The 24,579-nt window shown below is 54.0% G+C and overlaps 1 protein-coding gene across 1 annotated transcript; it reads right to left on the bottom strand.

Moving 5' to 3' along the window:
• Positions 1-8,213: 8,213 nt before the first annotated feature.
• Positions 8,214-24,075, bottom strand: LOC104308227 (excitatory amino acid transporter 5). Its single transcript, XM_009909400.2, has 11 exons — positions 23,642-24,075; positions 21,475-21,554; positions 18,363-18,575; positions 17,603-17,645; positions 16,626-16,848; positions 13,526-13,625; positions 13,086-13,319; positions 12,637-12,831; positions 11,894-12,028; positions 8,894-8,993; positions 8,214-8,790 (listed from the first exon to the last, which is right to left on the bottom strand). Exons 1-11 carry the CDS (start codon positions 23,984-23,986, stop codon positions 8,656-8,658), a joined length of 1,803 nt encoding a protein of 600 aa, XP_009907702.2. The 5' UTR covers positions 23,987-24,075; the 3' UTR covers positions 8,214-8,655.
• Between the last annotated feature and the right edge of the window lie 504 nt (positions 24,076-24,579).

Genomic DNA, 24,579 nt, shown 5'->3' with positions numbered 1-24,579 from the left:
CTAGGATGGATCCCATCCAGTCCCATGGATTTGTGGGGATCCAAGTGGCTGAGCAGGTCTCTAACTACTTCCTCCTGGATTATCTCCTGGAACTATACTGCTCCCTGGCTCCATCTGCCAGCTCAGGAGGCCAGCTGTCTGGAAGACAACCTGTCCTGCTATTAAAAATTGAGGCAAAGAAAGTGTTAGGTACCTCTGCCTTTTCCTCATCAATTAGTTAGTTTTCCTCATCTTTAGTTACAAGACAAGCTTCTTGCTGCTCCTGGTGTTTTTCCCCTCTCCTGACTCATTAGATGTTATAATTGATTCCCCCCCACCCCAACCTTCCAGAGCTGGTCTGGGCTTGATAGTTGCAGTCTCTGTAGTGCTTTGCCCTTAAGGTTTTACTTCACATAATAGGAGGTCCTTGGAGTAGCAAACAGTTGAAGGGAAGTTTGTTGCAGGTTATCCCCAGGCTGCTAAGACCTAACCCGGGGGCATCCTGTTCCCAGCCCAGACCTTCTGCAGGCAGGGGCAGCAAATGCTCCTTCACTCTTACTGTCTCCTGGGATGGAGAGCAGTAGGCTGCAGCTCAGCCATGCCGCTCTCACCAGTGCTTATTGTACCAGAGGTGATGATGCTCCACGTGTGGATGTGCTAAAGAGAGAGAATCAGCAGCCCTGAGCTGCTGCTTGTGTGCTGGGAGGTGAGAAAAGAGAATATCCTGGGACAGCAGCTCTTCTGTTGGGATTTGTGTTTGCTTTGGGGAAGGGATGGAGGAATGAGGAGGGCACCTGCGTGGTCTGTGTCTGCTTATTTCCAGGGTTCTTGTGTCTTTCTCTGGACCTTTCTATCTGCCTCTTTTTTGGAGGGTTACATTTTTCTCTGTACATTTTGTCTGGCTCTGGTGAGGCAAGAACTGGGAAGCTGCAAGTGTTCCATTCCAGCTGCTGGAAGAGATGGTGATTAGTGTTCAGTCCTGACAGCAGGACTCAGCTGCCCACCCAAGCTGAGAGGCTGCACTTGGCTCCTGCTCACTGAGCTGCTGCTTTTGCTGGATCATGACATGGAAGGGGAGAGGAAGGTTTGTGATTGCAGATTCAGAAGGTGATACTACTGAGGTCTGCAGGAAGACAAACACCAGTTCCCTGCCTGTGTTTTTGGTACCTGGTTGAAAAAGTGATGGAGTGGATGAGTGCAGAGAGTTCTGCTTTTGTAACTGTAGTTACAAACAAGGGAGCAAAGGATGAGGATTGATGTTTTATGTCCTGCTTCAGACTTCACCTGTAGGACATGCAGGTTGGTGCTCAGGTGTGAAGAAAGCATCTTAAAGAGCAGCTACTAACTGGCCAATAGGTGACTGGGTGCAGGTATCCTCTTGGGAAGAGTTGCCAGGGTATGGGCAGCAGAAACCAGCAGAGGTCAGGACCAGAGGCTTAGTGGCATTGGGAGCAGAAATTCAGTGTGGCTGGAGCTGTCAGCCAGGCCACAGGTGCAAAGAGCATTTATGGAGTCAGTCAGGTTTGGGTGGGAAGGGACCTTTACAGCTCATCCAGTCCAACCCCTGCAGCCAGCAGGGACATCTGCAACTAGAGCAGGTTGTTCAGAGCCCTGAACAACCTGAGCTGGAATGGTGCCAGGGATGGGGCAGCTCCCATGTGGTGGGTTGAAGTTTTCCCCTGGACATGAACTCTGCCAGACCAGCTCAGCTGGAAGCAAATGAAAGCTGTGTTTACAGGCAGAACTGCAATGGAGTGCAATGCCTATGTACTAAATACCCAGGATTTGCAATATTTACAGATGTTTACAACTAACAAGCAGCACAAGAGCTCCCCTGGTCTCTGACCAGCTTCTCCTACCAGCTTCTCCTTTTTCTGTCCCATCCCTACTGCCCTGTACAAAGAAGGGAGAAAGGAGCAAAGAAAGTTGCTGTTAGACTTCACCCGAACAATGCAGCTAAGGTCAAGCAGAAGCAAGTCAGAATCATAGAACCAGCCCGGTTGGAAGAAGCCTCCAAGATGATCCAGTCCAACCTATCACCCAGCCCTATCCAATCAACTAGATCATGGCACTGAGTGCCTCATCCAGGCTTTTCTTGAAGATCTCCGGAGACTCCACCACCTCCCTGGGCAGCCCATTCCAATGGCAAATCACTCTCTCTGTGAAGAATTTGCTCCTAATATCCATCCTGAACCTCCCCTGGCACAGCTTGAGATTGTGTCCTCTTGTTCTGGTGCTGGTTGTCTGGGAGAACAGACCGACCCCCACCTGGCTACAACCTCCCTTCAGGTAGTTGTAGACAGCAGTGAGCCTCCTCCAGGCTAAACACCCCCAGCTCCCTCAGCCTCTCCTCACAGGGCTGTGTTCTGGGCCCCTCTCCAGTTTTGCTGCCCCTCTCTGGACACCTTCCAGTACCTCAACATCTCTCTTGAACTGAGGAGCCCAGAGCTGGACACAGGACTCAAGGTGTGGCCTGACCAGTGCTGAGTACAGGGAAAGAATAACCCCCCTTGTCTTGCTGGCCACACTATTCCTGATACAGGCCAGGATGCCATTGGCGCTCCTGGCCACCTGGGCACACTGCTGGCTCATGTTCAGCCTACTATCTACCAGCACCCCCATGTCCCTTTCTGCCTGGCTGCCCTCCAGCCACTCTGTCCCCAGCCTATAGTGCTGCTTGGGGTTGTTGTGGCCAAAGTGTAGACCCTGGCACTTGGCCTTGTTAAATCTCAGCCCACTGGCCTTTGCCCACCCATCCAGACTGTCAAGGTTCCTCTGCAGGGCCCTCCTACCCTCCAACAGATTGACTCCTGCTCCTAACTTGGTGTCATCTGCAAACTTATGATGGACTCAATCCACTCATCCAGATCATCAGTAAAGAGATTGAACATCTCTCCAGAGCAACCAAGTGAGAAGAGACGAGAAGGAGGAATTGTTTTGGTACACCCAGTCTTATGGTAGCTATCTCTCCAGTGGAATTGTTTACAATTAGCTTTAATTTCCTTTTCACACTTAATAGTGATTTATTTAAATGTTACTAATTTTCTGCTCAAGAGCTGTAAAAAAATTTTAAAGGCAAAGCCTGAGAGTACCACATTCCAGCTCTGAGCAGCCTGTGCCAGGGTCTCACCACCCTCAGCATAAAATAATTCCTTCTCTCTAGGCTGAGTCTCCCTCTTAGTTCCACAGCATCACCCCTACTCCTGCCCCAAAAGGCTCTGCTAAAGAATCTGTCCCCAGCTTTCTGGTGGGCATTTGAAGTACTGAAAGGCCACCAGAAGGTCTCCCTGGAGCCTTCTCCAGGCTGCACTAGCCCACCTCTCAGCCTGGCCTCACAGCAAAAGGCTTTCTGCCCTTAGTTCATTTTTGTGGCCCTCCAACCCTACCCCAACAGGTCCCTGTCTGTCTGCATTCAGCATTTAACTGTTTGGCATTTGGAGAGCAGTCAGCAAAATGGAGTTAGGATGCCTAAAGCAGAGAGCTTTCTGAAGGTGGGGTCACACTGCTGGTGTCACCCAGAGCATGGCTGAGGTAATGCTTTGCAGATGATTGAAGACTCCAGGAGTTTTGAAAGGGAAACCAGGAGGAGAATGACCAAAGATCCATTTTGTTGTGGTTCTGCTCCAGGAAGGAGAGTGAGTAGAAGATCTCTGAGGTGAGATAGCAAGGTAAGTGAAGCAGCAAGTTTGGGGTTGGGTGCAATGTTTCAGCCCTGTTCTTCTTTCCTGTCTGTGTCAAGCTAGAGTCTGGGTAGTTTGTGTCTCGAAGTCAAAGGCAAAATATGGTCCTCAGGGTCTGAAGGCTCAGCACTGTAAAGATCTCTGCTCAGATGCGTGAGGTAGAGTGGGACCCATCCTGTGGACTCGAGCCATTAAAAATCTTAACACTAAGCCCAGCAGTAAAAGACTTCAGAAGACAACTCCTCTGCTCCTACAATGTATGAGGCTCACTGCTCATGGAGGTGCTTGTCTCTGGCTGCTGACCACAGCACACGAGTGTGGTTGAAACGAGACTTGCACCATCTGGAGGGCAAAGGTAAGTGTATGCTGCCCAGCCAGATGGCAGCACATCTGCACTGGCACCAAGCCAGCTGCCTCCTGTAGGGATTGTGGAACACCTTACCCAGGGGGTACAGCTCGCTTCTCGTGCTGGAGGCCTGAGAAGTTTGCTCCTGGAGAGTGTCAGACAGGGGCAGCACAGTGCCCAGGCCTGCCCAGCCCCAGGCTTATGTCCATCAGATGTCTCTGGACTGTGTTCTGCTTGGGGCTGCCTTTCTCTCTGGTGATTTGCTATCCAAACATAAACCTGGGTGCTCAGCACCGTTCCAGATGTGTTTTGCCACGGCATGAAGAGTTTCTGATGGGCAGAGGATGCTCTGAGCAGCAGCACTGCCACACCCTGGAGTGGCTTCTGCTGCATCTACTGTAGGAGCTGCTGAGCTACACAGCAAGGGAACTGCTGTGTGGTGCTGAGAAGCAGCTGTCTGCAGTCCAGAGTGAAGTGTTACCAGTTAGCAACTAAACCCAGAAATTCCTCAAGGAAAGAAATACATCCAGGGAATCAGAAGGGAGGAGGCAAACCCAGAGAACTCCCAGCACATGTTACCTAGGGAGGATTCTGCTGCTGATGGAGGTAAAGAAGGGGTAAGAAGGAGGTAGCTTAGCCATGTGTGCTGCTGGGGGCTGCTCTGGGAAGCTGGGCAGAGGAACCTGGTGTTTCACAGATGAAATAAAGACTTTCAAACCTCGTGGAGTGGCATGTCCAGAGAGTTCTTCTCGAAACCTTGCTCAGAGTAATTTGAAAGCTCCATTTTTTCGTTTCAGATAGGGAGTCTGGGGCTGGTTTCACATCCATTGCTTTCATCTTAGTTTGCCAGGTGCTACCGTGCTGAGTTCTGCTCTCTTCAGTCTCAGTAGCCTCAACCCGAGGTGCATCTTGCCGTGAGCAAAGGGGAGGTCACAGCGCTCTCTGCTGCCTGTCTCTCTCGGGTGCTGGTCTGCTGCTCTGCTTCACTCCCTCCATTTGCACACCCTCGAGAGTTATAACATCAAAGTGGATGTCCCTGATCAAAAGTCATCACTTTTATAGCTTCTGATCTGTAGAAACTGCTTATGCTTTGGAAAACCTCTAGCAGCATGGAAATGAATCTGCTCTTTGAGGTCAGGGCAGCTCGATCCTGGCCCTTGTGTGAAGCTTCCTCTCCAGCCGAGGGTCTGCTGCAGGCTCCTTTAAGCTTTGTGCTTGTGGTGAGTCACATCCCTGAGCACCGAGTCCAGGGTGAAGTGGCATTCCCAAAGCACAGCCAAACTGCTGGATTTTCTGCCAGGATTTGGGAGGTACCACAAAGCCAAGGGCTGCTTCAGCTTTTGTTCAATAACCACAAGAGTATTTTTGACAGGGATTTCAGTTTTTGGAAGCAGCTGTCTGACTTTTTGTTTCTCTCAGTGGAGCCTTAACAACCAGGTTCCTTTTCCCAGCTGCTCTCTGAATTTATTACAGGACTGTGCACCCAAGCCATGACCTGGGGGACTTGTATCCCAGTGTCAGCTGAGCATTTTACACTTGGGAGGAAAATATTTCCATGGGAGAAATTCTGTGTTTGGAGCCCTGTGCAGCAGAGCTCAGTGTGTGCTGTACATCTCCAGTTGCATGGAAGCGTAGCAGGCAGGGGTTCATGCTCCATTAAATGGAGAGAGGCACTTTGTTTTGTTCTTCCAGGTATCTGGAGCAGCCTAACATGCCATGGAGGTGCAGTGCATCAGTCAGTAGGACTGAATCTTACCTGACCTTTTTTAGGGGATAATTGGTGGTTTTCAGTCTGCTGAGCAAGATGCTTTGGTTTGCCTGCTGTGGAGCACACATCACTACCTCCTTCCAGTCATGGTGCTCCTGAATATAATCAGGACAGAATAAAACTCCTGCAGATGATGTCTGGGACCTTTGTGCTGCTTTCTTGACTTGTAGAAATCTCTGCTGGCAATCCCTTGTCCCTCACCCCCTGCTAGGTTTCCGTTCTTTGTGCCCAGCTCTAAAGTTGTGCTGATGTTCGAGTGGGTGCCTGGCTGCTTTCCCTTTTGGCTCTCAAGGCTGTCGTTCTCTGCTGCTGGGTGTAAATGTTCTCCCTTGGTGAGGCTGGGATGGTGCCACCCCAAGGATGTCAGCTGAGGCAGTGGCTACTTTACCAGCCACTGAACTTGGGCATTTGGTAAATCTACTACTTTAACTTTTCCACTCTTGCTTTTTCCTGTTAAAAGGTATTGAACTGCTGCCTCTCTGCTTGTTTGCAGTGCCGGAGAAGAAGGATTGTCCTTACCTTGGGCTCTTTCAGATCAGTAATGATGGCTTCACTTTTTGCTGGACCACAAACAAACTTCCAGAAGCATTGGAGTTATTATTTATTTCCCCCCCTTGTTTATCCTGTTAGAGAAGCAAAGTGATTACTGCCCAGCTCTGAGTGCTCAGGGCTCAGAGTGCTTAACCCGTTGTCAGAAGGTGTGTCCATGGCAGGACACTTCTAACATGAACAGAACAACCTTGCTGCCCATGTCACAAACCAAACCTTAGCTCTCACCAGGGGTTGTTCCAAACTCTTGACAGACCACAGCACTTGCAGCTCATGGGGCAAACTGCACAGAGTTGTTTGCTTCACCAGCTCCAGGATTGCTCCTGAGCTGTAGTACTCAGTTTTGTCAGTAACAGTTTGTTCTGCAGGGAGCTTGAGGATGCTCTGTTCTGAGTGTCTGTAGGCCTGCAGCGTTTGGAGGTTGGGGGGTCTGAGTGCTCTGCAGAAGGCAGAGGCCTCTATGTGAGGAACTGCACAGAGACTCATCCTGCATCCCCCCCTCTACTGGGGACATTCAGGCTACTTTTTCATTGCAGGGTCAGGATCCTGTCTTGTAATGTCCAAAGGTCATCCCTATGAAAAGTGGGATTCATCTTGGCTACCTTTTGGTCCCCATGGGCAGCCAGCAATGGAGATGGTTGCTTCCAGGCACCATTTGCTGCCCTGTAAAGCAGGCATCTGAGCAGGGCTGATAAACTGCCCTGATGAACTTGCCTGGTTTAAATGACTACTTTGGAACATTGTGCTTCAGAGACATCCATTTCTCCATCTCTAGTTTGGGGGCTGTAGGTAACTGGCATGGACAGACCCCTGTGCAGGAGCAAGGGGTCCCTGCTGTATGGCTGGGAGCTGCCTGGAGCCTCTCCATCATTCACCAGGATCTCCCTGTATGGGGTCTGGGTCTGGAAGAACAGCCTGTGGTCACTGAGTTGCAAAACACTGAGCAGGCAGTGGTGCTAGATGTGCTGTGTGATACAGGCAGCTGCTGGTAGAGGATATGGGAAGGGTCACTAGGATGCTGCAGAGCTTGCTGGCCTTGCATGTCGTTTTTGCTTTTTGCAAATGACAGAACTGCTCCTGGTGCAGAGCAGTTGAGCAGTAATGCCTGGGGAGGTATTAAACCGCTGCTCAGCTGAGGGGAGAGGGTAAGAAAGACCAAAGGTAACAGCAGTACCTCAAGCTAACCTTGAGGGGAGCATGATTCTTTGAAAGCTTTTTGAAGCTGTCAGGGAGAAGGCTGCCGGTTTCTGTGCCAAGCTGGGTTATGGTGGTAACTTCTGCTTTTCATTTGGCAAAAGTGGAGTTAATGTTTCTTTTCGACTAGAAAATACTTCAAAGCCCCTCACTCCAGCATGAAGGATTACGCACAGGAAACGTTTTCTTTGTGTGCAATTGGAGAGCAGTTAAGTGATGTTAGTGGGAGCTGGAGCTGCTGCCATGAGCCTGAATGCTGTGGCAGCAGAAACAAAGCAAGAGGGAGAAGGGGGGGGGAGCGAGATGGCATTTTGAGGGAGAAATTAATTCAGCAACGTGGGTAGGCATAAAAGGCTTTTGTGGAGAAGGCTGCGCTGGGCAGCCTGGGTTTTAAGGCTGTAATTGGAATTTGAATTGGGGGCAGATACTCAGCTGGGAAAAATCGGTGTGGTTGTAACAGGGCCTGGTCAGTTCGTTTCAGCATGAGAGAACAGCTCACAAACCCTCCTGTGCAGCTGCCCTGCACCACTGCTTCAGTGAACCCTGCTGTGGCGGGCATGGAGCACTGCAGGCAGCTGTGCAGGGGCTGCAAATCCACTTACAGCCAGCTTGGATTTTGAGCTCCAGACAGACAATCACATCATCTCAGTTTTTAGATGAGAACCTAGGAATGAAAAAAACAATGGCTTCAAATAATCTCTGTGTTAAATGAAACCTTCCTAGAGGGTAGTGGCCAGCAGGTAAGGGCTGCAGGGCTACAGTGTCAGATTTTGGTCCCGTCTGCTGCCTTCTCTCCCAGTCCAGTTCTGTCTGACTCGTACCTGCTCACCACCTAACCTTCAAAAACAGTGGGGCTTTGAAAACAGGTGAGGCATAAAACCTTCCAGTCCCTGCTGCCTCAGAGCATTGGGGCAGCAAGCTCCCAGCTGCAGCCAGCTGCAAGGAGGAGCTGCTTCTTGGCAGCAGAGCTGTGCTGTTTGGGTGCTTGTTTGAAGGTCCTTCGGTCCTCGAAGGACACAGAGGATTTTCCCACCTTCTGTGCCAGGTAAGGCCTTCATCTTGCAGAGCATCCATAGCTGACATTCAGTCTGTCAGTGGTTAGCACCAAGATCCCTCTCCTGTGGCAGGAAGGGGCTGATCTACACCTGGCAGATGTTGTAATGAACCCCAGTCCGCTCAAGCAGAGTCTCCTCGATCATCTCGATCACATTGTCTCTGGGGTGCAGTTGGGAGCTCTCTGCAGGACAGTTGTCTCTGTGGCTTACTGGATCTTGCTGCAAAAAGGAAAAATGCAGTTGTGCTTGAGGTGAGCACAGCTGCCTGTGCGTGGTCACCAGCCCCTGTGTGCCCCTGCTCCCCCAGACAAGCTCTACTCACCTTGGGGGGCTTTGGGGCAAAGTCCTTCTCGCAGATGTGGGCTACGATGCCAGCAGCCAGAGCATCGCCAAGGACATTGGTCATAGTCCGGAATCGATCCCTGGGCAAGAGAGAGCCAGGAGGATGCAGTTGGTGGCCACAGACAATGTGCCTGGGGACCTTCTAAGGTTTCAAACATGTCAGCCTCCATCCCTAGTGTGTCTGCTTTTGGTTTGGGCAGTGGCAGGTTGAGATCATAGAATTGTCAAGCCTGGCAGGGACACCTCACACCACAGCAGGTTGCTTACAGCCACATCCAGCCTGGCCTTCAAAACTTCCAGGGATGAGGCTTCCACCACCTCCCTGGGCAGCCTGTGCCAGTCTCTCACCACCCTCATGGGGAAGAACTTCCTAACTAATCTGAATCTCCCCACTTCTAGTTTTGCTCCATTCGCCCCAGTCCTATCACTCCCTGACACCCTAAAAAGTCCCTCCCAAGCTTTGTTGTACCCCCCTTCAGATACTGGAAGGCCACAAGAAAGTCTCCTGGGAGCTTTCTCCGCTCCAGACTGAACAACCCCAACTGTCAGTCTGTCCTCATAGCAGAAGAGCTCCAGCCCTCTCATCATGGCCCTTCTCTGGGCCATTCCAGCACCTCCAGATCTTTCCTGTACTAGAGGCTCCAGAACTGGACACAGTTCTCCAGGTGGGGTCATCCTCGCCCTGCTGGCCACACTTGCTGCAGCCCAGGATGTGGTTGGCTTTCTGGGCTGCAAAGATAGATTCAGCACTGCTCTTTCAGGAGAAAATGGAACATGCAGAGCCTCTGTGGGCCCAGCATTGTGAGGCTGCTGGGGCTTCTCTTGTGTCACTGTCTTCTTCGGGCTGCTGCCCAAAGCCATTGTCTTTGCCTGCTGTGGGGGTGAGATGCCTCAGTAAGTCACAGACCTTGTCAAGATGCTTCTCAGGGAGGAGATCTCCTTTGCCCAGCCACAGCACCCCTGGTTTGTCCAAGCATCAGTAGGAAATGCCAAGCACACTGCAGCAGGGGATGGTGCTTGGCACCCTGTGGTGGTCAAAGACTGAACTCCTGTTGTGTTCTGATTTTGCAGCTGTGGCTTGAAGGAGTTAAAACTTCCTTTTATATGAAGGAAAGAGCAAAGCAGCCAAGATACTCTGTGCTGGTTCCTCTGACCAGGGTGGCTGTGAAAGACAAATCAGCAACCCATGTGCCAAGTACTGGAGGTCACCATCTCTTCCCTGTGTTCCTCACCCAACTAATTTGGTTTATCTCAGTGCTTTCAAATGCCACATTCCAGTCTCTGTGTGAGACTTCTCTTTGCCTGTGACAAATGCAATCAAGCATCAGTTTCTGTTGCACTTGTGGAAGCTGCAGTGAGCCTCCAACTCTGGTGCCAGATGGGTTTGAGAGATCAGTTGCTTCTCAAATGCAAGAGGGTTTTTGTTGGGTCTGTTCACAAACCAACTAACTTTCTGCTCTGATTTGGTGTGCACCCAAGCTGCACTTTACCTTGGTACTGCTCTGAGGTGAACCCAAGCTGCACTTTACCTTGGTACTGCTCTGAGGTGAACCCAAGCTGCACTTTACCTTGGTACTGCTCTGAGGTGAACCCAAGCTGCACTTTACCTTGGTACTGCTCTGAGGTGAACCCAAGCTGCACTTTACCTTGGTACTGCTCTGAGATGAACCCAAGCTACACTTTACCTTGGTATTGCTTCAAGCTGACCTCTTCCTTTCACTTGTCTCCTTTTTAACTGTGAGGATGCTGATGCTTCAGAACCAGCACACGGGATGAGTAGAGGCTGTAAATCATTGCCAGTGCTTTATGATTTATCATTGGTTTCTCTGACTACTTTGGGTTTTTTCTTCCTCTGGAGAGTTTTGATTTTCCCCTGAGCAGTTGCATGTTTCCCCCCCTTTTGCTGCTCTCTTGTCTTGTTTACTATCGTTCTGCCTCGTTGTCCTTTTTCTCTGTGTGGAGCCAGATACCTTCCACCCTCTCTCACAAGCCTTGTTCCTCTTCCAGGGATAATATTCCACCAGAAGAGATACTGTGCCAGCCACCACTCCTGTCCCTCTGTTCACAGAGTGGACAACTTGGAGAAGCTTAGGGCTTGAGGTATTTCTAGGGTGTACCTTAACCAGTAGCTTTGCACAGTGTTGCTTCATGAAGACTGTACCCCAGCTTTCCTGCTTCTCACTGTGGAAGCCAGCAGCACCTTTTTTTTCCTTTAGAAGTATAAATGTGTGGATGGATCAGAGAGGTTGCAAATTGTTTGAGACCTCCAGCAAAGCTGGTTTACAGTCAGATAGGAATTGGGGCAGAATTTGGCATTTCAAACGGAGGGCCTTACATGAGGGAGTGGATGGATATGATCCCCACTCTGCCCTGTGCAGTCCTGAATCACAGAACCACAGAATACATCCAGTTCAAGAGACCTCCAAGCTCATCCAGTCCAACCCTCAACCCAGCACTGCAGGGGCAGCACCAAACCATGTCCCTAAGCACCAGGTCCAGAGGCTGCTTGAACACCCCCAGGGATGGTGACTCCAGCACTGCCCTGGGCAGCCTTTTCCAATGTCTGAGAGCCCTTCCAGTGCAGAAACATTTCCTGAGATCCAGCCTGAGCCTCCCCTGGTGCAGCTTGGAACCATTTCCTCTGCTCCTATCTCTTGCCACCAAGGAGAAGAAACTGCCCCCTCCTCACTCTAACCTCCCTTCAGGGACTTGTAGAGAGCAATGAGGTCTCCCCTCAGAGAGGCACTGGGCAGTGATGAGCTCCTCAGAACAGTGCCTCCAGTCAGGCACTTTGCAGAGGCTGCTTCCCTGTGGTTGCTGTGGGCTGTCTGGCAAGCAAGTGGAGAATGAAAAGCCTTGCACTCAGCTCCTGGCCTTGTTCTGGGATTCCTTAACCTCTCTCTGCCCCTGGGAGAGCTGCTGCAGATACATCCCCATGGACTGGCACTTGGCCCTGCCTGTACCTCTGGAGAGCACTCACAGGGCCCAGTCGACGGCAATGATGAGGGTGATGTCGTCGGTCGGCAGCCCCACAGAGGTCAGGACGATGACCATGGTGACCAGCCCGGACTGGGGGATCCCAGCCGCCCCGATGCTTGCTGCCGTTGCTGTTATGCTGCAGAAGAAAGCAAGGAGGGAGTCTGCATGGCACAGGAAGTTAGTCCTGGACAGAATGACTAGATTGGGTCTGGCTTCCTCCACCTTCCTGCTTCCTGATGCTATCTTGAACCCCTGCCTGTGCACACCCTGGCCAAGAGCTTGCAGCAGGTAACTCTTAGCCCCTCTGCATCCCAGGGTGGGCAACCCCTGCATAAAATTGCTGAATGTTTGCAACTGCACTTATTTGTATCTCGATAGCTGCTTTGCTTCCCACTCCTGAAGAAGAGGAAATCACACCTGCACAAACCCTTCTGTGCTAAGGAACTGCTCTGCACTGCAGGTGCTGACCTGCTCTGGCCATGGTGTCACAGTCTGGCTTATACCTCGGGGCAGAGCCTTTGACTGCACAGCAAATTCTGTGGGTGCAGAGCCCCAGGGTTCCCTGTGCACAGCGCAGGGGCTGGCTCAGACTGCTCCTTTCCCTGCTCCTCCACTTTGCAGCAAAGCTCACTCTGCAGCAGCAACATCTCCACCCAGGTGTGAGAGGTTGTCACCCAAGAGGCTGTTCAAAGATCCAGAAACACAAATGATGAAATCATTCAGCTGCTGCAAAGAAGCCTTTACCTTATGGTTATGATTTGTCCCAAATCCAAGTCATATTCATTGACCTGGGCAATGAAGATGGCAGCCACTGCCTCGTACAGCGCAGTGCCATCCATGTTGATGGTGGCACCGACAGGCAGCACAAAGCGTGCCACCCGTCTGTCGATGCCGTTGTTTTCCAGGAGACACTTCAGAGTGATGGGCAGGGTTGCTGAGCTGCAGGACAAGAAACCAGAGACTCATTGCAGACTGCTTTGGGCTGGAAGGGACCTTTCAAGGCCATCTAACCCAACCCCGCTGCAGTGAGCAGGGACATCTTGGTTGCTCAGAGCCTTGGCCAACCTCACCTGGAATAGTTCAGGGGTGGGGCAGAAGAGACTGCAGCTGAGGCGCTGGGGGAGAGAGGCATCTCCCTCAGCAGCTCTGCACAGCCACAGCTCCCCTGGCTTCTCTGAGCCATGTTTCCGTACCTGGAAGATGTGGCTAAGGCGATCAGCAGGGCTTGCAGTATCCCCTGAATGAAAGCAAAGGGATTTTTCTTGGTGATGAGCAGAAACAGGAGAGGCAAGATAAAGAGCCCATGGATGGCCAGCCCTGACACCACTGTGATGGCGTAGAGGCCCAGCTTCTGCCCGATCACTGACGGGTCTTCCATCTCCAGGATCTTGCCAGCAATGAGAAACACAATGCCAAATGGGAAGTACCTGTCAGGACCAAGCATGACAACAACTTGTGAGGCTGCAGCAAGCACTGGAGAGGAGTGCAGGACCCGCTGCAGGAGTCACTGCAGTGCTGGGTGCCACCTGCAATGGTCCCACAAAAATAACGACAGCTACTGGGCAACTTGTGCCCAACGTGTGGCAACCTTAGCAGCTAAGCAAGTCACAGAATCAATCAAAAGGAGATTTACCAAACTGCCATGGAGACAATTTTCATGACTGCCTCGTTCAGGCACTGGCAGACATTGACCAGAGGGGTTCCTCGCTCGCCCATTTTCCCCAGCAGCAGTCCTGCAACCAAGCACATTGGTTTGTGTTACGCAGCAGGGCACTGGGTGCTGCGCCCAGCGTGGTGAGGCTCTGGTGGCCACAGAATGGCTCTCACTGGGCAAACTTGCAGCAGGTCCAGATTTCCACTTGGGTGATGGAAACCTTCCCTCTTAACTCAGGGGTTTGTTTTGCTGTTTTGTTAATTCGAGGCTGACCTTCTCCTGGAGGAATACTAAGCAGAAATGGACATTTGGTTAGGGGCTTGTGGCGCTGTCTGGTGCGGTCAGTGCTAAGTCCTGCTGCTTTCACTGGTGCAGAGGCTTTCCAGACACCCATTAAGCCAAAACCAGAACAAGTCTTCCAGTGTTTGCCCATCTAGTTTCCAGCTCCCTGCATGCCCTTTGCGTCACCCCATTAGCTGAAGTGACTCCTGAGGCATTGTGCCAGTGTCTGCTGTAGCTTGGAAAAGAATAGATTCAGGATCTTGTCTCATCCCCCTCACCCTTTTTAGTCTTCAGGACTGAGGACTCCTGAAGACCCTTGGCAGGTAGCTGGATCTCTTGGCTTGCTCAGAAGAGAGATGAGATAGAGTCACCTTGGCCAGCAGCCTCAGAAATGAGACCAGCCCTGGCACATTTAAATCTCAGCTCCATGGATACTCCTCTGGTATTTGGTGACTGTAGCAGCTGGTCTGAAATAAATCCATCTCCTGGGGTCCTACAGACAGCTGCCTTAGCAAAGGCAGCCATAGCAAATGCACAGCTCACTTCCAGTGGCTTTAGATCTCTGCTCTTCTCTGGATTTCAAAAGCCACAGAGGTGACTGCAGATGCTCAGTGCCAGCAAGGAGATCACTGGAGCTGTGGGAGCTCCATCCACAGCAGAGCCACTCCAGGAGGCACAGGCACTGCAGGGGCACTGTGCTCTCAGTTCCATGAACTGCTTCATTTTAGTATTGGACTCAAATATTCTTTGCCCACATCTCAGTTGCCTTCCACCTGGCCTCACCTGCCTTGCTGCAGGGAGGAGCTGATCCTTGTTTCTCCCAGCAAACTGTCCCCTGCTGGCCTTCCCTGTCCCTCCTGTTCTCTGCCTGGCAGACCCTGTGAGCTCAACCTCTCCCTGCAGAAAAAGCTTCCTGCAGGTGTTCCAAAGCCCTTTTCCAAGCTGCCCAACCCTGCTGCTAGTCTGCAGCTTCCTGGAGCACAGCCTGGAGAGTGCAGCTGGGTGTCTGGGCTGGCCCTGGGGATCTGCTGTGTCCTCACTCAGTGCAGATCCTCACTCCCACGCTGGCAGGGTGGTAATCACAGAAGAGAAAAGCAGCTTCTGGGTGTCCTGGAGCAGGGCACATGTCCTGTGAGCAAGACCTTGGGATCATACAGTCATAGATTGGTGGGGGTTGGAAGGGACCTCTGGAGATCATGGAGTCCAATCCCCCTGCCAGAGCTAGATCACCCAGGGCAGGTCACAAAGGAGCATATCCAGATAGGTCTGGAAAGTCTCCAGAGAAGGAGACTCCACAACCTCCCTGGGCAGCCTGCTCCAGGCCTCCAGCACCCTCATACCAAAGAATTTTCTCTTCATGTTGAAATGGAACCTCCTGGGTTCCAGTTTGTGGCCACTGCCTCTTGTCCTGTTACAGGACCCCACTAAAAAGAGCCTGGCCCAGCCTAGCCCCTTCTTGACACCTACCCCTCAGATACTTACAGGCATTGAGCACATCCCTTCTCAGCCTTCTCTTCTCCAGGCTAAGCAGCCCCAGGGCTCTCAGCCTTTCCCCATCACACAGATGTTCCTTCAGCATCCTCACAGCCTTTGTTGGACTCTCCAGTAGTTTCCTGTCCCTCTTGAACTGGGGAGCCCAGAACTGGACACAATACTCCAGATGTGGTCTCAGCAAGGAGGAGACCCTGCCTTGGCCTGGCCACACTCTTCTTAAAGCATCCCAGGAGACCACTGCCTTGGCCACATGGACACTTTGCTGTCACATGGAGAACTTGCAGCCTGAGTGTCTGGTGTGCAGATGTGGTTGGTCACTGGACAGGAGTCTGCCACAGACATCTCTTGCCTGTAAGAATCCTTAGTCTGTCTCAGCCCGGTCTCACTGTGGTCATCTCCAGACTCTCACTTCATCAGCATTTAAAACTGGTCCCTCTGCCTTGGTCTCAGCCCTCTGGTCTGCTACAGTACTGCTTCCACCCCTCAGATCCTTTAATTGGCTTTTTGGTTCCTTATACACTAAGTTCAAGCTCCTTGCCCTCACCTTTTAATCTTATGTAATCCTGGCCCCATGCTCATCTCATCGCCTCCTACTCCTTTCCCTCCTAATTCCTCTCTTCCTCCCTTTCTCCCTCAGCCTTGTGCCCAGTGCCCTTCTATCTTACACTGAGTCAGCTCCAAGTTCCTCCTTCCCCTGACTTTCTCCCTCTTAAATCTTCTTCCTCCTCATCCCTTGCATGTTTTCTCCATTGAACCCTCGCTCCTTCCTTCCTGAAGCTGCTGCTGAGCACCTTGCCCAGGCAGGATTGCCAGCTGCTCAGTGCAGGCTTCCTCACCTTCAGAAAGTCCTGCTGGGAACTTGTATCTATTTGTGGCAGACACTAAGTCTGACCCAGCCTTCACTTGCTGCCTGCTCAGGAGCAGTGCCAGAGTAAAGGTGTCCCAGGTGGCCTCTGCAGAACTTACAGCCTGCTTCAGCAGACCTCACAAAGAAGACCCTGCAGCTTCCATGGCAATTTGGAAACCCTGAGGACCCCTGCTTGGGTTGTGAAGGTTCAAATGGAGAACCTGGGGAGGAAACAGCCTCCTTCATGCCTAACACCTTCATTATGGATGGCACTGTGTTGGTAGGAGCTCCCTGCCATGCCTGCTTCCCCAGGGTCTTGAGCAGCTGGAGCTAAAATGACCTCATCCTTCAGCACAGCACAAGGCCACAGCAGCTGCACCCTGGGCTGGAGCTGCTGCTGAGCCCCAGGGGCTGGGCCAGGCCATGGCACAGGTCCCTTGTGTCTGGAGCAGGTACCTATGGTTGCTGAGAAGATGACGATGCCCAGGACGTTCATCTCGTTGCTGGTCCCCGGCAGGGTCCTGTAGGTCATCTGCGGGGCCGGCGTCAGCTCGAGGAACACAGGGCGCTGGATCTCAGGGTGTTCATCGTCAGGGGCGAAGTAAACAAAGCTGAGAGACTTCCCTGGGCTCTTGGGGAAGCCAGGAGCCTTCACCACTGGGACCAGCACCGTTCGGTACTACAGCAAAAGCAAAGCAGGGAGGTGAGTGTCCTGCTCTGAGCACAGGGGCAAAGCCATTCCTGGGCCGGGTGGTCCTTGGGTCCAAAAGTTTGTTTTGCAGGCAGTAAAAAGCTCTGAAAGGAAGCATGAAATGGACACAGAGACCTTGCAGACCTCAGCAAAGCCACTCCTGAGTGAGGCTGCACCTCTCAGGGAGCATCCATGACACTGCAGAGCCCCAGCGCAGCACTGGCTGGTGTGGTTCCCACGGGGAGGCCTCTTCACCCCACATCTCCTGGGGGCTTTACAGCTGCTTTCCCAATGCCCTCAGCTCACTCCTTTCTCCCCTCAAACCTCCCTGATGCCTCCTCGGTCTCTCCCTTTTATCCACCCCAACCTTTCTACCAACCTTTCCTCCCCAGTGTCTGCTGCTGCTGCTCACTCCTCTGCCTCTGCTCCCAGAGCCCCAGGGACTGAGAATCCACAGCACCAGAGTAAGATCTAAGGGAAGAGGCATTGTGCTGCTTCTGTGTAGCAGCCCCTGGGCAGAGGGCAGGCAGGGGTATCCCTGTGCTGCCACCACCAACTGTTGGGGGTGCTGTTGGGGGCCCCTGCCCTGGGGTGAGGAGAAAGCATGGGAGCAAGCAGGGTGGGACAGGAGGCAGGGGGAAGGGTCTCATGTCCATGCTGTGGGTGGGGAAGAGCTCCCAGCCAGGGAGAACAGCATCTGGAGCTGAGAACCGCCCCAGGTGCTGGATCTGGGTGAACTCACCTGCTGGAATGAGGCCTCAATCAGGTTAGAAGGGAACATGTTCCTGTAAGAGAGCAGTGTGGTTAATGTGCATCCTGAGAACACAGGGAGCAGTCTGGGAAGCACCTCTGGAGGTCACAAGGCCAAGAGGAGAACCACTACAGCCAAGGCCAGCTCCACATCCCCTGTGCAAGCTGAGGGTGAACACAGGCTGGGAGGTGAGTGGAGAGCAGGGTAGCAAACCACACCTAGGCTGACTCCTGGGAACTGGAGGCTGGGCTGGACACTGCAGCCCCCTGCTCAGGGCAGGAGCACCTGCAGCACTGGAGCAGGATGCTCAGAGCCTTGCCCAGCTGGTCAGACACCTCCAGAAAGTGAGATTCTGCCCCAAGTCCCTGGGTCCCTGCTGAGCCACCTCCCCAGGTAACCTCCATCCACTGCTTCAGCACAGCCCTGGGCTCATTGCCCTTCTAAAGCCCAAGGGGCTGCAGGGCTCCACCTGCCATGGCTGAGGCTGCAGGGGGAGAACCTGGGAGTTCTGTTCCCCACTGCTGCACCTCTCTGTGCAGCTAGCTCTGGGCAGAGAGCAGCAGTGGTGACAGCATGGGAAGCAATGACCTCCATGGTGCTGGCTCTGAGGTGCTGGTGCCTGCTTAGCACAGCCAAAGGTTCTGTTTCCCTTGAGACCTCAGCACCTCCCAGGACCTCAGTACCTTGTGTGAAGATCCTGCTTGTGAAAGGCCATCATAAACTTGGCTCCTCCTGAGATGCTGAGACATACCTGATTAAATCCAGTAGTGCATCAGCAGAGCTCAGCACCACTTTCCCCACAGAGTAGTCATCCTTCTGGGCAGCTGCGCCGGGGTGGATGCTGACCACCAGGATGATGCCAATGGTCACTGCCATGAAGGTTGTCCACAGGTAGTAGGTGATGGTGATCACCCCCATCTTCCCACAGGCCTTGGAGTCCATGGTGGCCAGCCCAGACATGAGGCTGCAGCAGAAGAGGTTGTGGTCAGTGTCTGCTGCCAGAGCTGCACCTGAGAGCCAAAGTCTGCAGGAGGGAGAAGCTTCCATGGATGTTTTTTAACCGACACTTCAGGGCATCACTGAGCTCCTGCACATCCATGTGCCTGTGCCCACAGCCTCTCACACCCAGCATGGGCTTGTGGCAGCCTAGGCTGAGCTGTGAAGGGCAAGAGACATCTCTCTTAGCACCTTCTCAAGGCCTGGCCATGTGCTCTCCAGGGGATGAGCAGTAAATGTTCTCAGTGTGCTTTGCTGGTGAAGAGCTGCTGCTGCCCTCCGGGTGTGAGGCTTTGCTCTTCCATCTCTGGGCTCTGTGTTGGGTTGGATTTGGGTCAGGTGAGGTTTTGCTAGTGGGGGAGGAGGCTGCTGGTGTGGCTCCTGTGAGAGGTGAGACCCAGCTCTGCAATCAGGGGGAAGCCTGCTGGGTGGATGGTTTGGGCTGGGGCAGTGGATGTGGCAGAGTCAATGATGTTAACACTGAAGTCAGTGAGCAAAGAGGAGGGAGGCTGGAGCAGCTATTCCCTTCAGCTTTGGGTGGTGTGGTAGGGTGAGGCCCTGTGGTCCATGGAGATCAGTGGTGGGGCAGAATTCCATCTACAGCCCAGAGCAGAGCAGTGGCTGCTCCAGAAGGCCATGGCTTGAGGGAGGCTCCTGCTCAACCATTGCAGAAGAGACCCAGGCTGATTGGAAAGCTGGTGGAGGACCATCACCAGTGGGACAGTCACACTGCAGCAGGGGAGGGCTGTGAGGAGTTTCCCTCCTGAGGAGGAAGCAGCAGCAACAGAAACAGCATAGAATAGACTGGGACTGTCTGCAACTCCCCAGCTCCCTGCAGCACCAGAGGGGAGGAGGCAGAGAGAGCAGAGCTGGGCCTGGGGAGGGAGGAATGGGAGAAGATTGGTTCCTGTTCCTCACTGCCCTGCTCTGGGTTGCAAACTGCTGCTGGTTTTGTTTAAATAAAATGGATTTTCTTCCCCCAAGTCGACTCTGCCTTTTCCCCAGGACCACACCTGCTGGCTGAGCCTTGCCTAGACCCTCGAGCCTTCTGTTGGGTTTTCTCCTCCCCATCCTAGCAGAGGTGGGCAGGGATGAGGGAGCAGCTGCAGGGGGTTAGTGCCGGCCAGGCAGGCTCAGACCACAACAGCTCTGCTGCTGCTGCCCTGTGAATGGTGAAGAAAGATGAAGCAAAGCTTATAGAACCCTGGTGGGGAGGGACCCTGCTCTCTAGGACGTCACCTACACATCAGCACTCCCAAGAAGCAGCTCAGAAGCTACTTCTTGACAAAACTGAACTAAAAGAGAAGGCAGCAGAGCCTGGGAGCTGCCGAGGGCTGCTGCTGCCACTTGTGGCAAGTGAGAGCGCTTGGGGGCTGCAGCTCGCCCCATGCACAGGGACCCACCCTGAGCTCCTGGCTGCTGCTCCTCAACAGCTCCAGCTGCCCCAGGGCCCTGCAGAGCCCTGGCCAAGCCTGCAGCGGTGCTCAGCAGCAGCCTGACAGCCCTGGGGGGGCATGTGTTGGAGACAGAGGCTGCAAGCATTTTGATGCTGACCTTGGAGACCAGGGATGGGTGGTTGAGGTGGTGGCCAGCCCACAGATCCCCAGAAGGGGAGAGACTCTTGGAAGCTTAAGGGTGGCCACAAAAACAATGCTGAGGTGAGTGACACTTTCCAACAGGAGGCTTGGGCTGATGCCCCAGCCTGGACAACTCCATCCTCAGAGCACTCCTGGTTCCCTCTGGGGTGGTGCACAGCGGGAAGGTGGCACATCACCATCGCTGTGGCATGACAAGAGACAGAAGCTGCCTTCAGTTCAACATGCAAGAACAGTCCTGGGAGCCCTGTGCAGCCCTGGAGAGCAGCCTTGGGGTGACCCAGCCCCACTGAGCACTCCAGTGCAGCACTCCAACAGCAAAGGGACAACCCAGACAGCGCATCTGGGAGGGGTTGTGAAGTACTGGAGAGGAAAGGAAAGCAGCTGTGCAAGGGCTGATAACAGGCCAAGCATGGCCAGGGCAGAGACCACACTGCTTCCAAACCAGCCCCAGGGCTGCTGGAACAGTGAGCAAAAGAACCCAGCACTCCCCAGCCCCCAGGGGACAGAGCCTTTGGGGCTTTCTAGTAAGCATTGCCAGCAGTTGTTTGAAGGGTGTCAATCCAAGCCAGCTTTTCAAGACCTTGCTTAGACTCCAGTGTGACTCCAGCTGCTCTGTTCCTTATTTCTGGATCTGGAGAGGCAGATGCAAGGGGGTTCTGCCAACAGGCACCACACTGAGGGCTGCTTGGGGTTCCTACCTCAACTTTTTCAAACCCCTCTAAAATTAGAACCATAGAATCAATAAGGTTGGAAAAGACCTCAAAGATCATCAAGTCCAACCTGTCACCCAAGACCTCCTGACTGCTAAACCATGGCACTGAGTGCTACATCCAATCCCCTCTTGAACACCTCCAGGGATGGGGACTCCACCTCCCTGGGCAGCACATTCCAATGGCTAACAACTCTTTCTGGGAAGAGCTTTCTCCTCACCTCCAGCCTAAACTTCCCCTGGACATCTGCTTTGAATTTGAACAGCTGCCCATCACCAACCAGCCACAGATGGTCCTGGCATCACCAGCTGGCTGGGCCCACAAAGGAGGGAAACAGCCCAGCCCAGGTGCCTGACCAGGGTGCAGGCATCTACCAGATCCATGTGAGGATAACTCCCAGGCTGCTGCTGGGGAATTGTGGGGTTTGAGGGGATGCTGCTTTGGGCTTGGGTTATTCTCATCCCAGGCAGTTTCAGGGTGATCTCCTCAACAGGGGATCATGGGGCAAGCTCAACATGATGGAGAGATGCTACTTTAGAAGCAGGAGATGGAGTCTTACCTGGAGGTGATCAAGGGCAGGATCAGCATCTTCAACATCCTCATGAGGAGCTCTCCAGGAAAGGAAAAGTACTGCTTCTCCTGCACATGGGGCAGAGGCACTGTGTCAGGTGAGAGCTGAGGGCTGGGCACTGACCACAGTCAAAAGCTTAAGTCTGGGAATTTTGCCTTTCTCCCAGTCAGGCCCAGCTCTGAACTCAGTTCCCAGCCAGCAGCTGTCCCTTGTGGCACCCAGGATACCCTTACCAAGAGCTGGATTGGAGATGGGAGATCCTGGCCATATGGGGAACCTGGTTGTGAACTGGAGAGGGCCTGGTCCCCTCTCAAAACCACCCCTGGATCCAAGACCCTCTAGGGAATGCTTGCCATGGTCCCACTGCTAGCATCTCATTGGGAGCAGAGGCTCAGCTGCATGGACAAATGTGTCCCAAAGCTGTGGGGGCAGCCTGGGGGCAGCAGCAAAAGGTGGAGCTGCTTGGTGGCTGCAAATGGCAAAGCAGAGCTCAGGGACTGCCCAAATGTCCAGCCCAGCTGTGGGGCAACCTCATTCACCAAGGGAGGTTTCCACCCTGTGGCATCCACCCACCCCCTACACTTCTCATGTGGGTGTAGGGAAGGGCTATCTGAAGAGAGATCCTCAGTGCCTGGATCTCACAGCCATGACCAAGGGAAGAGTGAGGAGTCTGTGAGAACAGAAGCCACCTGGCCAGCATCCCTCCATCCCAGCATCCCTCCATCCCAGCACCCTCCACCTCTCCATCCAGCCACTACCTCTCAGTCCAACTCCCCATTCACCATCCTTCTGGTTGCTGAGTTCCTTACACCCCTCCCTCCCTCTCTGCCCCCCAGTCTTTCACTCTGCCACTGCAGAGGTGCCAGGTGAGTGTCCCAAGCAGGTGCTTTTGGTTACTCCAAAGCATCCAACACCACCTGGTTTCGAGGGATGCCAAGGCAAGAGGAACAAAGGCTCCATGCTGCTCTCCCTGTGGGACCTAAACTTGGCTGATTTCCCTGGGGGGCCTCAGGATGAGCAGAGCTAGGATGAGCCCAGCTTGGTGCAAGGAGAAGCAGCAGGTTTGAGCAGAAACTCTTTCATCAGAGGGTTTCTCAGCTTTGGGACACTTCCCCACTGCAGGCAGGAAAGCAGGGACCAGCTGCTTCTCCATCCCCTCAGCTGCAGGTTTTGGGTCAGAAGTCTAAGGAGGAGAAGTGGCCCCCCCGGGACAACGTGCAAGGCTGTGGCAACAGGGCAGGGCAGGGGCAGAAGATGGACGAACTCACGGCACGGCAGCGTGAGGAGCTCTTGTCCCCAGGCTCCACCGGCCTGAAGCCCAGGGCGGCTGCCGGCTCCACGGGGCTTACCCCCAGGCATCGTTAAGTAAGGATCATCCCGCGGGCGGTGATGCCCAGGGCCGTAATTGAAGTGACAAGACTTGGATAAATCCCAGTGGGTGACACGGGGCTGCTCCAGCCCCAGCTGAGCTCTGCCGAAGCTGCGTCCCCGCTGCCAGGCTCAGCCTGCGCGGCCGAGGACCAGAGCTGAGCCCCAGGCAGGAGCCCGCAGGCAGCGCGGCCAAGCGGAGCCCAGCGCGGCGGCGCTGGCAGCGCTCCGGGGGAGCGGGGAGGGAAAGCACCGCTCAGGGGCTCCAATGCTCCCATGCATTTGTCTCCAAGGGTCCTCAGAGGAAGGGGATCCCTGGAACCCTCCCAGAGGCTCCCCCATGCTGGTGCTCATTGGCTGAGCCCTCCGCAGCGAGTGCGAAGTGCTTTGGCTGAGCACTTGCACAGCCTCTGGGTAGGGACAGGAGAAGCTCATCCCTCGGCCGCCGGCGCCGTTTGCGTGTGGGGAGCCTGTTACCGAGCAGCTGAGCATCCCCTCCTCCTTTCCCATCCCATCACCCCTGGAGTCTCTGCAGCCCCACAAGGTCTATGCCAGAGGACCCCCCTCCCGGGGGAGGGAGGCAGGCTTTGTCCTGCAGCTTCGGCATTTGTTGGCAGAGTTTTGGTCACAAAACAGCCCCAGAAAAGCCACGGGGAGAAAGCTGCCCTGAGAGGTGTGGGTTGGGGGCAGGAGCCTCTGCTTTTGGGGCTGTGTTGGTGATGTCCTGCTGGCACCCAGGGCCAGCTGCCCCAGCCCACCCCCTGGCTCCCACCCCAGCCAGGCTCACCAGCTCCGTCAGCTCCAGCGCCCGCAGCAGGAACCCCAGGATACAGCCGGTGGCCACCGACAGCATGGAGAGCGTCAGGAGGCCATTCTTGAACCAGAAGGCTCTCAGCCACTTCCAGAGGCGCAGGGAGGTGGTGGACAGAGAGCTCAGCACAGCTCTCCTGACTCGCTCCCACATGGCTGTCCTCAGCTGCCAAGGCGATGCCCCCTGGAGCAGCTCCCGGCCCTGCTCATCGTCCTGGGCACTGCCAAGCCGTTGGACCCCTGCCCTCGGCTGGAGCTGAGCAGCCCTGGCAGCTAATCCCAGGGAGCAGAAGCTGCAGGGCTGTTCAGGAGTCTTTCCCATAATGGAAAGTGACGTCTGAAAGTGGCTAATCTGGGCTTGGCATCTCACCAGCTGCTGCCAACCCCTCCCAGGTTAACTCTCCACCCCCAGGGGCAGCAGCAGGGACTCAGGCCCAGAACTCCTTCCCCACCATGGATCCTGAGCCCAAAGGATCTGGCTCCTGCACTTGGAGGCTGTTATGGGGTTTGTGGCCCTGCTGGCTGTCAGTGCCCCTCCTTCCCACCCCACTCCTGGCAGGGCTGTGTGAGGGCAGAGCTGGCAGAGGAAGCCTCTTCCCCAGTCAGGCAAGAATCTCCCATGGGGATCAGCACCCCATTAGCCCAGGGCACTGATCCGGGATGCCAACTGTACCCCCAGCAGTGCCAACTGTACCCCAGCAGTGCCTGCCCCAGCAGACCCAAGCCCTCCACCAGCTCTGCTGGGAAGCTGCCCTGAGGAGCAGGATGCTGCTGGGACACCTGGGAAATTATCCCTGCCCCTTTTAGAGAATTTCTGTGCCCAGCTGGACTGTGGCAGGGGCTGGGGTCTGACTGGGGTCTGAGGATGCTCTGGGAATGGGGAAGGACTAAAACCTCTCCCAATGAAAACCTCTC

This window comes from Dryobates pubescens, chromosome 31 (assembly GCF_014839835.1).
Source record: "Dryobates pubescens isolate bDryPub1 chromosome 31, bDryPub1.pri, whole genome shotgun sequence".
In the NCBI taxonomy this organism is placed as follows: Eukaryota; Metazoa; Chordata; class Aves; order Piciformes; family Picidae; genus Dryobates; species Dryobates pubescens.
This window is presented reverse-complemented; position numbering and strand designations above follow the sequence as displayed.